Source organism: Gopherus evgoodei, chromosome 8, assembly GCF_007399415.2.
Source record: "Gopherus evgoodei ecotype Sinaloan lineage chromosome 8, rGopEvg1_v1.p, whole genome shotgun sequence".
NCBI classification, from domain to species: domain Eukaryota; kingdom Metazoa; phylum Chordata; order Testudines; family Testudinidae; genus Gopherus; species Gopherus evgoodei.
Window position 1 is genome coordinate 109,310,950 of NC_044329.1, and position 14,728 is coordinate 109,325,677.

Below are 14,728 nucleotides of genomic sequence, written 5' to 3' on the forward strand. Positions count from 1 at the left end.
CTGAGCAGTGCACCAATAACAAGCCATTGGTTCCCATCTCAGAATTTTCTAGTTCCCATTTAGAGTTGCTTGTATATGAAATCCCAAAATTGGGGGTATTGGGTTGTGATTTCTCACCCTCTGACAACAGGATCTGAGGGGTAGATCTGGCTGACTCAAAGGGGTAAAGTCTATGTGGGATCTCAGGCAGACACTTGCGTTGCTTATGCATGGCACTGGTAGTCCAGAGCACCTTGTAATAGCAAATCAGATTAATGGAGGGAAAACAGTTTGGTAAGGAAACTGCTTTCAGCTTCATTATTAAACCAGATGAGACGAAAAATAATTTTGAAATGTGCAATACCTTGATATCACCCTAGAATCTTTTCCAAATAGGAAAGGTAACTGTAAAAAAAATTGGTAAGATTGCTTAAACTCTTCAAGATGTTGCGTGTGACTTCAAAGGCTCTGCTAGTAAAGCTGATGTATAAGCATTCTTTTGATTCTTTGTAGGGTTATACGTGAAGTCGTGCTGTTTTTGTGTTCACTTAAATATTTCCATATTTGTCAGCTAAGCAACACATAGCCAGCCTGTTGCTGTAGTTACTGAAGGCTAATGCAGAGAATGTCTTTATTTTCATACAAGCCATCAGAATAGCATTGTTTGTCAAGCAGGCCCTTTGGGGACCTAAGTCACTTAATTTGTTTCTGTAGTCCCCTGCAGCCACCTTTGAGAAACATGGAGAGCATCTTTCACGGGGTGAGGGCCGCTTTGGTGTGAGCCGTAGGCGACATAACTCTTCTGATGGATTTTTCAATAACGGCTCCCTCAGAACTACGGGAGGTGAGTAGAGGATCAGAACTCCCTCTATATCCAAATACTGAATGCAGATTTATGCAGAATATAAAGTAACTTTGCAAAACCACATTCCCTATAACACACAAAGCCACTTATCCTAACACTCCTCCCTGATGTGCCATCTCTCCGTGTTCCTGAGGGTTTCTGGGGAAGTTATACGTGGCTTTCAAATTCTTCTGCAGTTTGTCTGCGTGAGTAAAAAAAAGTCAACCTCTATGAACTAAGGCAAGGTTAGCCTAATAGTTAGAGTACATTGACCAATGCCAGAAATATCGAGTCATTCCTGATTTGTTCTTGCTGTATTGACTTTTATTTTATTTGCATACTTACCTCCTATTGTTTAGACTGCTGGCATCAGCCCTCCCTGCTCCGCCATGATTCTGTAGATTCCGGTGTTTCTAAAGGAGCTCATGTTGGGCTTTCTGGCAGTCAGCCTGGCTGGCATGGTCCCTCACGGGGCCATGATGGTATGAACCAGCGTAGTGGTGGAGGAACTGGAGTCCATCGCCACTGGAATGGCAACTTTCACTCTCGGAAGAACTCTGCCTTTCAAGAAAAGTTGCCTGTTGAGGCCAGAGAAGAGAAGAGAGAAGAAAAAGAGAAGCTGCAGTTTGAGGAAGACGACTTTGTAAGTGTGTGGTTTCTCACTGCTGGAGCCAGCTATGAGAAATGGCTTTCTAGGTTTCTTTATATTAGCATTGGTTGGTGGAAAGGATCTAGAGTTGCATTCTGCTCCATACTTTCGGGATCACTCCAGTTTTAATGGAATGGTCCTGCAAGCGGTGCTTGTAGAATGTCAACTTTTCCCATATTCCTGAGGCCCTCATATATATTGAGTTGTTTTTTGGGATGTTGTCATTACATTTTGTCCAGTTATTTTAAATCTCATATATCAATGTTGTGAGGCATAAATTTGTTCAATCAGCCAAACCCACTTCAGCTGGTGACATTCTTTCTCTGAAAAGAACAATGGAAAAACCAATTTGAACTACATGTCACACAGAAGTATGTTCATATCTTGACTGAGAATATAGTACTTGTAAGTATGTGTATTTGGCAAAAGGGGCAAGGTTTCTTTTGAAAGACTTGAACCATAAAGACCAATTTTGGGGCACTCCTGTGTGCGTTGTGCATATCATAGACTATCAGGGTTGGAAGGGACCTCAGGAGGTTATCTAGTCCAACCACCTGCTCAAAGCAGGACCAATTCCCAACTAAATCATCCCAGCCAGGGCTTTGCCAAGCCTGACCTTAAAAACCTCTGAGGAAGGAGATTCCACCACCTCCCTAGGTTACCAATTCCAGTGCTACACCACCCTCCTAGTGAAAGATTTTAATAATATCCAACCTAAACCTCCCCCACTGCAACTTGAGACCATTGCTCCTTGTTCTGTCATCTGCCACCACTGAGAACAGTCTAGATCCATCCTTCTTGGAACCCCCTTTCAGGTAGTTGAAGGCAGCTATCAAATCCCCCCTCATTCTTCTCTTCTGCAGACTAAACAATCCCAGTTCCCTCAGCCTCTCTTCATAAGTCATGTGTTCCAGCCCCCTAATTATTTTTGTTTCCCTCTGCTGGCCTCTTTCCAATTTTTCCACATCCTCCTTGTAGTGTGGGGCCCAAAACTGGACACAGTACTCCAGATGAGGCCTCACCAATGTCGAATGGAGGGGAGCAATCATGTCCCTTGATCTGCTGGCAATACCCCTACTTATACAGCCCAAAATCCTGTTAGCCTTCTTGGCAGCCAGCCTCTCACAGCTTCCTAATGTTAAACTGACAAGACCTGGTAAAGTGAAACATTAAAACTGATCGATAAGAGATGAAAAATATTTGGATAATATTTGGGGTGTGAGGTAGTACTCATATTAAGATGGGATGGTAATTTCTTCCAGCTTTTAAACCAGTACTGCTTGTTTTTCCAGAAGTTCACAACTAGAGGCTTGTGCTGTAGTTGCCATAGTAGCCAACACATAAAGAAACTATCAAAAAGAGGGGAGAGGTGATGTGATTTTGAATTTCCAGTTGTGAAAAGAAGGGAAGAGAGGGATAGGTGAATGGACAATTGGTGTCTTACCGACATCATCATACCTGGTTTTTACCTCCTTTCCTCCCCAACTCACAATTTCTCAACTATTGTAATATTTAGGATTTGACCATCAATCAAAGGTAGAATTACAAAGGCTGCATCTTTCAGATGAAATAACAGCCTAAAATTTCTACTCCTGGAATTTATTTTAATATAACTTAAGCTGAGCTTTTAGGTTTTATGCCTGTAAATATATAAATTCATCTTCATCACAGAGATTATCTGCATCTGGTGTCCGTATAATATTGGTAAAACTGTTAATGTCTAACTATCAAATACAAAATCTAGGAAAGTTAGTACAGTTATGAGGAATTGGGTCCTGGATATCACATGGTGCCTTGAGCTACTGATTAATATCAAATTATAGAGCCTCTCACTTTCTTAATTATACATTAGAAACTCTTTAAATAGGAGTTCTGTCTTTGCTTGCTCTAGTCCCAACACAATCTGAAGGGGAAGGAAAGTAAAGCTCTTTGGGCCAGGGACTGTCTTTTTGTTCTGTTTGCACAGCTCTTCTTACAAAAGGGTCCTGGTCCATGACTATGCTCCTAGGTACTATGGTGATACTACTTCTGATAAATAATAGTATGTGCAATCTTCTAATGTGTCCAACTGGATTATGTTTTTACAGCCATCTTTGAATCCAGAAGCTGGAAAACAGAATAACCAGAGCAAACCTTTAGGGACACCTTCTGGAGTGTGGGGTACGTAGAGAAGCTTACATCACTGTATAGAAAACAGATGACCACTTGTAAAGCAGAAGAATTGAACAATATGTTGAAACTCTAGTTTTTCACATAGGGGAAGATCTTAAAGGAAGATTAAACTGAAGTAGGCAGCTATCTTTCTTTCTTTCTCTCCCTTCGTTCCTTTCTTGTTTATCTCTCTCCTCAATCTGCTTTCTGATACTTAGAGCTGCCCTTGCTGCTGTTTATGAGAATCTTCTCTTCCATTTCCTGCTAATGGCACACACTAAGTACAGGAATGTCACTCATCTATAATAATTGCTCATTCCATGGGAAGATCACAGCTTCTCTAAACTTGTGGGTGTGGAGTGTTGGAATGAAATGATCATGAAAATACTTGGCCCTGCATTGCTCAATGCAGAATCAGAAGTGCAGAATAGGGTTGAGAGGACTAGGGGAGCACATCTCCGTGATCATAAGTGTTACGGAGGTGATATTTGTAGTGGATATGCAGCAATACTGTACTAATATACACGGCTGTGTTCTTGTGGTTTGGTTTCTTTTTTCAAATTAATTAAAAAGAAAGTAATTCTAAATTTCTGGATATTATACATGACATTTTTGTTCCCTCCATTGAAAAAGCTAAGCTGATGCAAATGGAGTGCCTCTTATCTGTGCCTGAAAATGTTTCTTTAATCACTTGTTGGAACCCGTAACTCTAACTAGAGAGTTTAATTGGGGCTAGGATAGAATCATAAACCAGTTATTTATTAGCTGTATCCTAAAAACATTCACCTGTCTGTTGTACTAGATCTAATTTTAATCTCTTGAGTATTTGGTTCAGATCTTAACTGGTCCACCCAAACATAATACAAGATTAGCAGCAGTAAAAAACTGTTTAAACACGTAGTGGTTTACGTTATAGTTTTCAAGAAAGCGTACTGAGAGCTTCTGTTTGCTCCACCAGAATGTGATGATGTTGGTTGCAGGTTGCAAAACACTAAAACTTAAAGCATGAGTTTCACTAAATATTTTTGTTAGTGAATTAACCTAAAATTACTCAGTAGTTATTCAGAACTTAAATATGCTTACCCATTCTGATTCCTTCTTTCAGCAAAGTCTGAGAGGCTGTTAAAATCTCAGGCTGATGTCTGTCGTCCTAGGCAGTTTTTTTCAAAATCAAGAGGAGCCTACAAAATATTGGACTTTACCATCTTTGTCTGATATCCTCTTCACTTGAATTCAGAAGCTGTTAGCAGCAGCATGAGACTCTCTCAGCATCTTAGACTCTTAAGAGGTAGAATTGGAGCTGAGGTAGAGTCAAGTTTTGTGGAATTACTGAGATTCTAATTATTTTTTGAATCCTTGTTCCCCTCTGTTTTTGTAGAAAACCCCCCTAGTGCCAAGCAACCTACCAAGATGCTGGTCATCAAAAAGGTTTCAAAAGAGGATCCTGCTGCCGCCTTCTCAGCTGCATTTACATCACCAGTTCCTCACCTTGCAAACGGCAACAAGACCACCACAATTGTCCCAAGTGTCTACAAAAATCTGGTTCCTAAACCAGCAGCTCCTCCAGCTAAGGTACAAGGGCTTCCAGTGGAGTTACTAAACTGTATAGAAGGGGCATTCTCTCCCTCATATAGGAAAAAGTGCTAGTAACAGAGTAGAGTGATTGAGTTGTTCATATGACAGTGTTGTAAATCTGTACAAAGTTGTAATATGATTCATTAACATGGTTAAAATACGGTTTGGACCAGTCTTCAAAGACCAGATTGGGTCATGTTTTAACATGATCCTTCAGCATAGTAGTTGATCCTTAAAGGTAACCTACAAAAGAAATATAGGGTTTTGCACTTTAGCTTCTTTATGTTACATACAAAGAGGTTAAAGCATTTTTCGAGTTTTCAGTTTCTACTTGATTTTTTATATTGGATTCAGCTCTTATCGAACTCTGTTTTTCCTGAAGCCTGGTATAAAAGATACTTGGGGAACTTGTAGGATTATGACATTCGAAGTAGTATCAGAGAAGTGAAACCTAATCATGGAAATTATTTTTATTCATAATTCTTAGTTTTGTTTTGCTTATTTTTGGGCTGGTAATGTCTCATTAATTAGAATGCTTGATAAACACTCTGAAGAAGAGATCTTTAAAAGATGATCGGTCCTGTTTGAGAACTTCCACTCTAGCTGTGTATCTTCCAAGAAGACTGCCGGTGATACAAGAGAAGAGCAGATTTTTTTTTAAACTTCACAAAATATAATCAAAAGAAAACTCTCCTTAAAAACCCCTTTCAGAGATTTGTAAAGGAGCAGAAGGCATAAACACAACTCTTGCCTTTCTAGGTCCTCTTTAAAATTCAGCTGGTTCCTCGTCTCCCACAGACAGCAGAGAGCCTACGTGATTAGAATGACTATCACTTTTCAATTCTAAATAAAATGTTGGTCTTATGGCTTGTTTTGGGGTAGCATCCCAGTGCTGGCCTGACAGGTGGGCTTTGTAAGAATCGCAACTATTTATAAAATTCCATTTGTAAAGAATTCCTTACCTGTAATATCAGAAATTATTAGGCAGTCAGCCCAGATGTGGAACCACTCATGACAATTCAAACAAGGTACACGTTTCTGGTGTCCAGAGAGCTTCCTGCTGCTACTTTTTCAGTTTTACAGCTTGAGTGACTTAGGGATATGGTCAAGTGCCTTTCCTGTAGCTAGGAATGACTTGGTGTATTGAACAGCTTTTAGTTATTCAGCCTTCTACTTCAGAGCCTTTTTAACAACTTGATTGTGTTGCTACTTGTTTGTTGCACAGTGATAGTTTATTTAATGCAGAAACGTATAACTGCTAGCACTGTATGCAAACGATATATTGTGGGGTTTGCAAGTCATGGTGCAATAAAAATTTACTCCTAAGATTTGTAAATCATGAAATTGAATTCTGGTATGGAAAACACTGACTAAGTGCATGTAAATATTATGACTGCATCCTGCAGCAGTGCATTATTGCATGGAATCATAAATATTGAAGATGAAAAGCTAATCGATATCTAGTTCCCCCTTCCAGAATGTGGTTGTTGCCTACAGTATAGTCACCAGTGCATTTGTGTTGCCTAGTTCTAAATGTCCGAAGTGATGGGTCTTTCTCTGAGAGACTATAGTGTAGTTTAATCAGGCTTGCGGACTGCATGTTTATCCAGATGCCGAGCTTGTTTTCATTGTGCCTAGAAAATGGTATTTTATGCTTAGATTTTCAAAGGGGCCTAATGGAGTGATGTGTCCAAATCCCATGGAATTTCAGTGGGTTTGAATACCTAGAGAAGCTTAGGCACATGAAAATCCCAACCTTTGTGGGGTTTGTTAGTGCTGTGATGCAGATGTGATATGGCCTAATAGGTTCATAAACTAGTTTGTATTATACCCTTGATTGATGGAATTTTAGAAGAGCACTTGGGGAAATTAAGCAATTGGTTTGGCTGATGTAAAGCAGCAGTGTGATTCTGTTACATAAACTGAACAACTAAACCTACTTGTCAAAATGCTGATTTTTGACATCCCAGTTTTCGTTTTCATTCGGTGAATCCTAGAGCTTCTTAAAATTGCAGTAGGCATGTCAATGTGGGTGATTTTTGTGCCTAAATTGACTTCTGTGGCCAAAGATATGGGTTAATTGGCTAGTAGTGTACCCCTTGCCTTATTCCTGTAGTAGTGAGAGGAAGCAGAAGCAATATCTGTAAAGTTACTTAACCAGTTTAGTCTCAGAGGGGTAGCTGTGTTAGTCTAGATCTGTAAAAGCAGTAAAGAGTCCTGTGGCACCTTATAGACTAACAGACATATTGGAGCATGAGCTTTTGTGGGTGAATACCCACTTCGACGGATGCATGTCAACTAGTTTAGAAATCATTTGCTCTTTCTATGATGGTAATGCATCTAGGTCCCTAGTGTAGACCAAGCCTTAGTATTGTAAAGACTTGTGTTCCCCATTTGAGCCACTGGCTATCTCCTCTCTGCTGCATCTGTCAATGAAGGTGTCATTTTTAGTGACCATTACCTCTCCCAGAACAGTAGGGGAGCTACAGGCATTAATTTTGGGACATCCATACAAGATCTTTTGTAAGGACAAAGTTCACCTGCATCCTCATCCAAGGTTTGTCTCAAAGATGGTTTCTTCTTTCATATCAGTCAGACAATTTGACCATATTTTACCCAAAGCTACATACTTAGACTTCAGGAGAGCCTTAGCAATTTACCTAGACAGAACCAGGCTCTTCTGTAAATCCTCCTGTCTGTTCGTAGCAATGGCAGACAGAATGAGAAGCCATTCAGTCTCCACCCAGAGAATTTATTCCTGGGTCGCATCCTGTATACGCATGTGTTATGACTTGGCTAATGTCACTCACTTGACAGAGTTCTCACCTCATTCAAGGCTGTTGCAGTTGGCCTCAGCAGCCTTTCTGTCACAAGTTCCAATTGCGGACACTAGAAGAGTGGCAGCCAGGTCCTCTGTCCACGCGTTTGCCTCCCGCTATGCTATGGCTTAAGACTCCAGAGACAATACTAGAGTTGGATGAGTTGTTCTTCAGGCTTTGTTGAAATAGACTCCTATCCCAATTCCTGTTCTTATGGCTTGAGTCACTCAAAGAAGAAAACAGTTACTAGCCTGTTGTACATGTCCATTCCATAATCCACCCTCTTCTGCCCTTCTGCATTGGAGTTCCTGCAAGAAGAAACTGAGGGGCCCTGGGGATGGCTCTGCCCTTTATACCTGCACACAGTGGTACAGGGCAGCAATGGGAGCTTGAGCTACCCCATGGGTCCTGCTGAGGGGAAATGTTTCTGACGGCTGTATGCAGGGCACACTGACACCAAGAATGGCGTGAACGTGTGCAACACATCTCAAGGAACAATGGTTACTGTCCTGTTCGGTAACTCTTTTTTCAAAGGTGCTGCAATGTGGGTGGATGGGTTATATCCATAAGGCTCTGTCTGACTAGAAAAGCTACCACTGGCACAACGGGATGAAAAATGCTATAGCAGTGCTAACTGGTGTTAAAACATCCTCAGCGGCACTGAAAGGAGTTTATTCTTGGTGGAAGCCATATGAATAATCATAAGCAGCCTCTGAGCATCATGTCTCAGCAGAGGACAGCCATAATAGTCTGTGCAGAATGGTGCAAAGATGAGTGTTCAGGGTATCCAGGATTGAGTGTCACCTTGTTACCTCCTGCCTCCAGTGAGAGGGAGTCTCGCCTCTGGTAGCTGAGTGTCAGTTCTCTAACACTGCTGGCCTGTCAGCCACTCAAGCACTCTCTGAGGTAGGGTAGCTCCGTCTTTGACTTGCAGGTTAACAAAATGTGAACTCCAGTCCCCTTGAAATGTTCTTCTGTGATATCCTGCCCCCGACGTTGGCTACTCATGGAAATCCCGGATTCTCTGCTCCCAAAGGAACGGTGTAGCCCAGTTTACCTGCTTTATCTTAAATCACAGCTCCTGTATAACACACAGAACTGAACACTTACATAAACCTTCTTTTGGTTTAGTATGAGAGCGTATAAATTCCACTAGAAAAAAAGTGTGCGATGGAAACAAATGGTTACAATACAGAACAAAATCATAAAATACAAACTAGGGCCTATGCTTAATAGTTACCTTTCCTATCTAACAAAGTCAGTTTCCCCCACATCATTCAGTCTGTTGCAGAGCTGACTGGTTTCCCAGGAACCAGAATCCAATCTTTCCCTGAACACCCCCAGGCTCAACAAGATGTCTTCTCAGTAAATGGATTCAGTATGTCTTTCTCCACCCTTTGATATACTGAATCTGTCTTTTGTCTTTATTCACAATCTGGTGATCCCCTGTCTGTTTCTCTGTTCTTTTACCTTCAAGTGGTTTTGATTGTTTGCAGTTGGCTTTGATAGTTTTCCAACTGTTCTGGGATGGACAAGGATAGACAATTGAACCTTGCATTACATCACCAGCTGACCAGGGAGGGGTGAGGACAACTTCTGCTTGAATGGGCCATCACCAAAACATGATTCCCTGGTGACAAACTTTTACTATGGGACCATAAGGCATAGTTTTCAATATAGTTAGGTTACTCCTTAAATATTAACTGTGTACACATCTTGCAGTGAGTATTGATAAATTAAGAGCTTTTAGTACAGACCTCACATGCTACCGTTCATTAATAAATACTGTGAAAGTGGTATATTAGATATGGTGAGTTTCAGGTCTGACAGTAGTTGCTTGTAAAGAACAATGAACCTATTGGTACCAATGGGCTTCAGTGTCATTGTGAGCATTCCAAGTATTTGTAGTATTGTAGTGCCTGGGTCTTGGTCTACGACTAGGTCTTTTCGCTGTGCTAGGTGCTGTACAAACATAAAATACAAGTATGATCTCTGTCCCCAGCAGCTGACAATCTAACACCCACCCCCAGGTTTAGTGTTGTGCCTCACCAGTGGGGTCCTGTGGCAATTTACATTTGGCTTTTGGGAGTTCGAGAAGAACTTGATTTGAAATATAAGCTGTTGAAATGGATTTCCACCTTTTTCACAGTGTTGGGGTTTTTTTGAAGTGGGGAATGGGTGTTCTATATACTTTGAATCTGCTTATGGTCTTCCATACAGAAATTCCTCATAGTCAATACTAACTGGAGAATTGTGCCTTCAGGTTCTTGAGCAAAAATTGACATTTTGATGTGACTGCCATTTTCAGAGGTTCCTATTTCAGAGATTACTGTAAATTAAATATGATAGTGCAAGAAGTATGCTCTAGTTAGACAGAAATGAAGGCACAAGCTCTACCCCAGGAAGTTTACAATCTAAATCAGTTTTCTAACCTGTGGGAGAGGCATCAGACTAGTCAATGAGAGGGTGAGCCGAAGCCAAAGGATGTGATCGATGTGGGAGAGGGAAGGTGCAGGACCCCAGGTTGATGTGACTTCCCCTTACTCACTGCAAGCATACTGCTGCATAGCAAATAAAGCTATTGGTGGCTCCCTGAAAATCTTTCCTGCCCTTCTTTGTGTGGCTGCTAACCTAGCTGGACATTGTAAAAGTCAGAGGTGTAGTAGGGCTGCGGGCATCAGTGTGCCAGCCCAGGCTTCTCTCTCCTCAGCTTTGAGTGGCAAATGGATGGTTGTCCACCTCCAGCATCGTGTCCCTTCTGATTAGGGAATGGGGAGAGGGGTTCGGTTTTTACCAGTGGGGGGAGCAAGGGTGTGGAGTCAGCAAAATATAAGAGAGGAAAAAAATACACCAAGGAAACAAATGAGGAAATATGGAGAAACAGTGGCCTCTGCTGTCCTTTTCTGCAAAGTACATTATCCATTTTAGACTCATATTTAACTTAAATACCAGAAACATCCTGGATGAGCATTGATATCAGAAATTCAGACTAGTTAAATGAAGCTGTAAATCTTAAAATATTCCTCAGCTGTCTTGTTCCTGTGCTGCTTCGTGCCATATCTCTCATTTTGGTATCGTTGTTGCACAGTTTGTCCTTGGTGGCTGAGAGGGATAAGATAATACTTTTCCAAGTAGAAGACATTTATCATGAAGCAGCTTTCTGCAACTGCAATTATTGCTTGGCCACCAAATAAGATGCAGATATATCCTGATAGTGGATACTAGTTGGGTGAAGTTGCCCTACTCTGAGTAGTTACATGTGGATTGCCTTGGAAAATGGGCTGGTTTATGTGCTTCTGTACTGCAGTAACCTGGCTTCTCACTCAGTAAGTTTTGGGGCTTCTTGTCTGGATTTTTAGTAAATCCGTTGAGATCTGTGTGGTGTTAAACAGCAGGGTACAATCAAATTTTGTTCCTTTACCCTTCCATAGGGATTAGGAGTATCTTCCTTGCAACCTGGGAAATTCCTGTCTTGCATTCATGCCTTAAAGCTTCTTCCTTTGGCCAGAGGAAGCTCCTGTTGAGTGATGCAAGATATTTGGTGGTGGTATTTAGCAATGTGTAAGAAATTAGCATTTTATTATGCTCTCTCTCTCCCTGTGCTGGAAGCAGTTGTGTGATACATGGGATCTCTCAATGGTGACTCCTCCATCTAGTGACGGAGCATTTAATTGTTCATAATAGTCCCAACCAACCAATCCTTTACTAGAAGAGAGAGAGCTGTGAAGCAGTTAGAGGGTGTTTATGTGGGTGGGTTGATTCAGCAGGGCAGGAATGGGGGATTCTCAGGATTAAGATGAGAGGGGGATTTGAGACCATTTTTGGAGCAGGAGAAGATAATTTATTCAATTAATCAGACACCTTATTAAGTCAATTTGATGTTGCTTTGATTTTTTTTACCACTTGCAAGCAACCCGTTCTTGTGCCGTACCATTACTGTCTAGTGTATTGTGTTCTCTTCAATATAGCCAAGTCCATGGAAAGCTAACAGAAGTGAACATAAACCAGGCTCGCTTTCCTCCAGCCGTGACTCTGCCTTTACCAGTCCGGTGTCTGTAACCAAACCAGCGGTACTGGTGAGTGGCTCAGTTCTCACCTCTCCCAAAGAGGTAAGGGGTTGGGTTGGGGATAAAATTTGGACCTTTTCCAACTAATGTTGCTTTCTATAATTAAGTACCATGAGAGCTCTTCTGTTCGTATGATTACACAGCTCTGAACACTTGAAGAGTACTCAATCACTTGTATGGTCTCTGCATGTTGAGCTAAGTTCCCTTATACATTAATGGGAATGCTCTTGGAAGTCTGTCTGTCTTGATGTAAAGCGTGCTGCCAGCAGTTTTTGACTAGGTCTGCTGTAATTCCATCACCCTCATACAAGGTATGATTGCTTTGACATTTTAAGAGCACCATGGGAACTAAGTGGACATGCCCAGAACAATGTCCAAACCATCAGCTGCATTACCAGAGTGCAGGCACCAGCCCTGCTATGTGAGAGCTATGAATTGAAAGTTAACGCTGAGGACTTCTCTACACAACACCTCAGGCCTTGTCTACTCTGCCACTTGACAGCGCTGCAACTTTCTTGCGCAGCCGTGTGAAAAAAAAAATCCTCGAGTGCTGCAAGTTTCAGCGCAGTCAAGTGGCAGTGTAGACAGTGGACCAGTACTGGGAGCCACACTCCCAGCGCTGGTAGCTACTCCCCTCGTGGCGCTGGAAGAGTTTTACAGTGCTGGTGCCACAACTACACAGCCACGTTAAAGCGCTGCCGTGCTTAGTACACATGGTGTGTGTGTGTAAATTCTAATGTGTGTTAGTGTCACACACTAACTAAATCATGTGGACCCTGCTGGTGCACACTAAAAATTCCCCACATGAATATGTTTCAAAAGTTCAAAATGGGGGACTGTATTAACACACACTAGGGAACTCTTCAAGCAGTATCATTGGAGGTTTTTAAGAACAGGTTAGACAATCACCTGACAGGGACGGTCTACAATCTACGTAATACGTAGTCCTCCCTTGAGTGCAGGGGACTGGACTAGAAGATCTCTTGAGGTCTCTTCCAGTTCTATGATTCAGTGCTAGCAGGGTCTACACAGGCCCATTAGTGCATGGCATGCTAGTGCGCACCAGAATTTACACCATACAAGACCTGAATTCCATTCCACCCTTTAAAATAGGGTGCTAGGTTGTCTTGTGTTCTTGCTCTTCCAGCTCACAGCTTTTTCCTAGCAATGCATGTAGTAAGCTTTGGGAACAGTTCAAAAGGTTTGGTATGTACAGATGTGTGTACTGTTCCTCTTCAGCTATTGGTGTTTGTCAGTGTTGATGGTGGAGGATGTACTCCAGTATTCATCTGCAAGGTTGTCTTAATTTATAGATTAAGTGTCTGGAAAAGTCTTTGGACTTAAAATTTACTAGCATTTCAGGAGTCTATTCATGGTAGCCTCTTCTGCCCTTTACTTGTGTAGGTGATATGGCTCTAAAAGGGTCTCGCTTTCCAAATAGTTTACATCCAAAGTGCTGGGTTTGGGCAAACAATAGCGTACAGACCCTAATGATGAAGCATTTCCATGAATTTTAAACAATTTTACATTAAAACTTCCCCTGCACTGTTGGGAAGTAAAACACTATGGCTTTGTGGTTAGTGCAGCGGTCAGCAACCTCTGCGGGAAGCGGCGCGGGCCGAGGGATGTGCTGTCCGCCCTTTCCGTGGCCCCTTTTGGAGCGGCGAATTGTGGCCGGTGGAAGCCACAATCGGCCAAACCTGTGGACGCGGCAGGTAAACAAACTGGCCTGGCTCACCAGGCTGCTTACCCTGGCAAGCCGTGTGCCAGAGTTTGTCGACCCCTGTGTTAGTGTATAAAAACGAGAAAATTAAAGTGGTCTGTTTGTATCCAAACTAAGTAAAGTACCAAAGGGTAAACAATATAAATCATGGAAAAGTTAGACAAGATTTTAAGAAATGACCAGTGATCGAGTGCCTCCGTTTTTGGGTACTCTGCTTGATACCTGAAAGGAATCTGATCTTTACAGTACCACATTCCCCTCCTCTGAAAATCTGCTCTTTAAGGAGTCAATTGGGTACCAATAATTGACACACCCATAATTTCTAGTCACTGCTTGGCCATGATTTTCTATATCTTTAGATTTTCAGTTTAAATAATCTGGAATGGTGGAAGAAGTTAAACAAGTTGTATCTTGACACTGTTCTTTAGTTTTAATAAAAAATGGTGATCTATTTACTCAGAGGTGAATGCCCCCTTGCATATTCGGCAGAAATGTTGCTATTACAAAACTGAGAATCTCTTTCTCATGTGAGGCTGCTCTCTCTCTCTTAACCTTTTTTGTTTTGAGATCAGAAGTATTCCTGGGAAGGTTTTGTCATCTTTGTGGATCTTAAAGTTGTGTAGATTTTTACTCATTCTGAACTTTCACCATTTTTGAACCCCTACACCGGGGTAGTCAGTTATTTCTTGGTCAATGTCCAAATATCTTGGTCAAGGTCCAAACTCCAGAGAAACATTTTTCGCACCACAATAACAATAAGTAAATAAAAAGATTTAGCAGTACGTTCAAAAGTATCTGGCGGTCCAGATTTAACCTATGGTCTGCCTGTCGACTATCCATGCCCTACACTTTGAGTGTAAGATATTGGGATATTCTTTTGATCGCGAGAGACAGTTCTGTGCAAAACACAAAACTGAGGTT

General features: G+C 41.6%; 1 protein-coding gene across 4 annotated transcripts in view; it reads left to right on the forward strand.

Annotated features, from left to right (window-relative positions):
* The window catches only part of GPBP1L1 (GC-rich promoter binding protein 1 like 1), a 45,479-nt gene that overhangs the window by 23,218 nt on the left and 7,533 nt on the right, over nucleotides 1–14,728 (forward strand). For 2 of the 4 annotated variants that reach the window (XM_030573969.1, XM_030573971.1), the window contains 5 exons: nucleotides 694–823; nucleotides 1,183–1,466; nucleotides 3,560–3,632; nucleotides 5,002–5,195; nucleotides 11,986–12,126. In XM_030573969.1, the coding sequence (XP_030429829.1) occupies nucleotides 694–823; nucleotides 1,183–1,466; nucleotides 3,560–3,632; nucleotides 5,002–5,195; nucleotides 11,986–12,126 (822 nt within the window). The remainder of the gene's footprint in view (nucleotides 1–693; nucleotides 824–1,182; nucleotides 1,467–3,559; nucleotides 3,633–5,001; nucleotides 5,196–11,985; nucleotides 12,127–14,728) is intronic. The other 2 variants (XM_030573972.1, XM_030573973.1) reach the window with 2 other exon arrangements.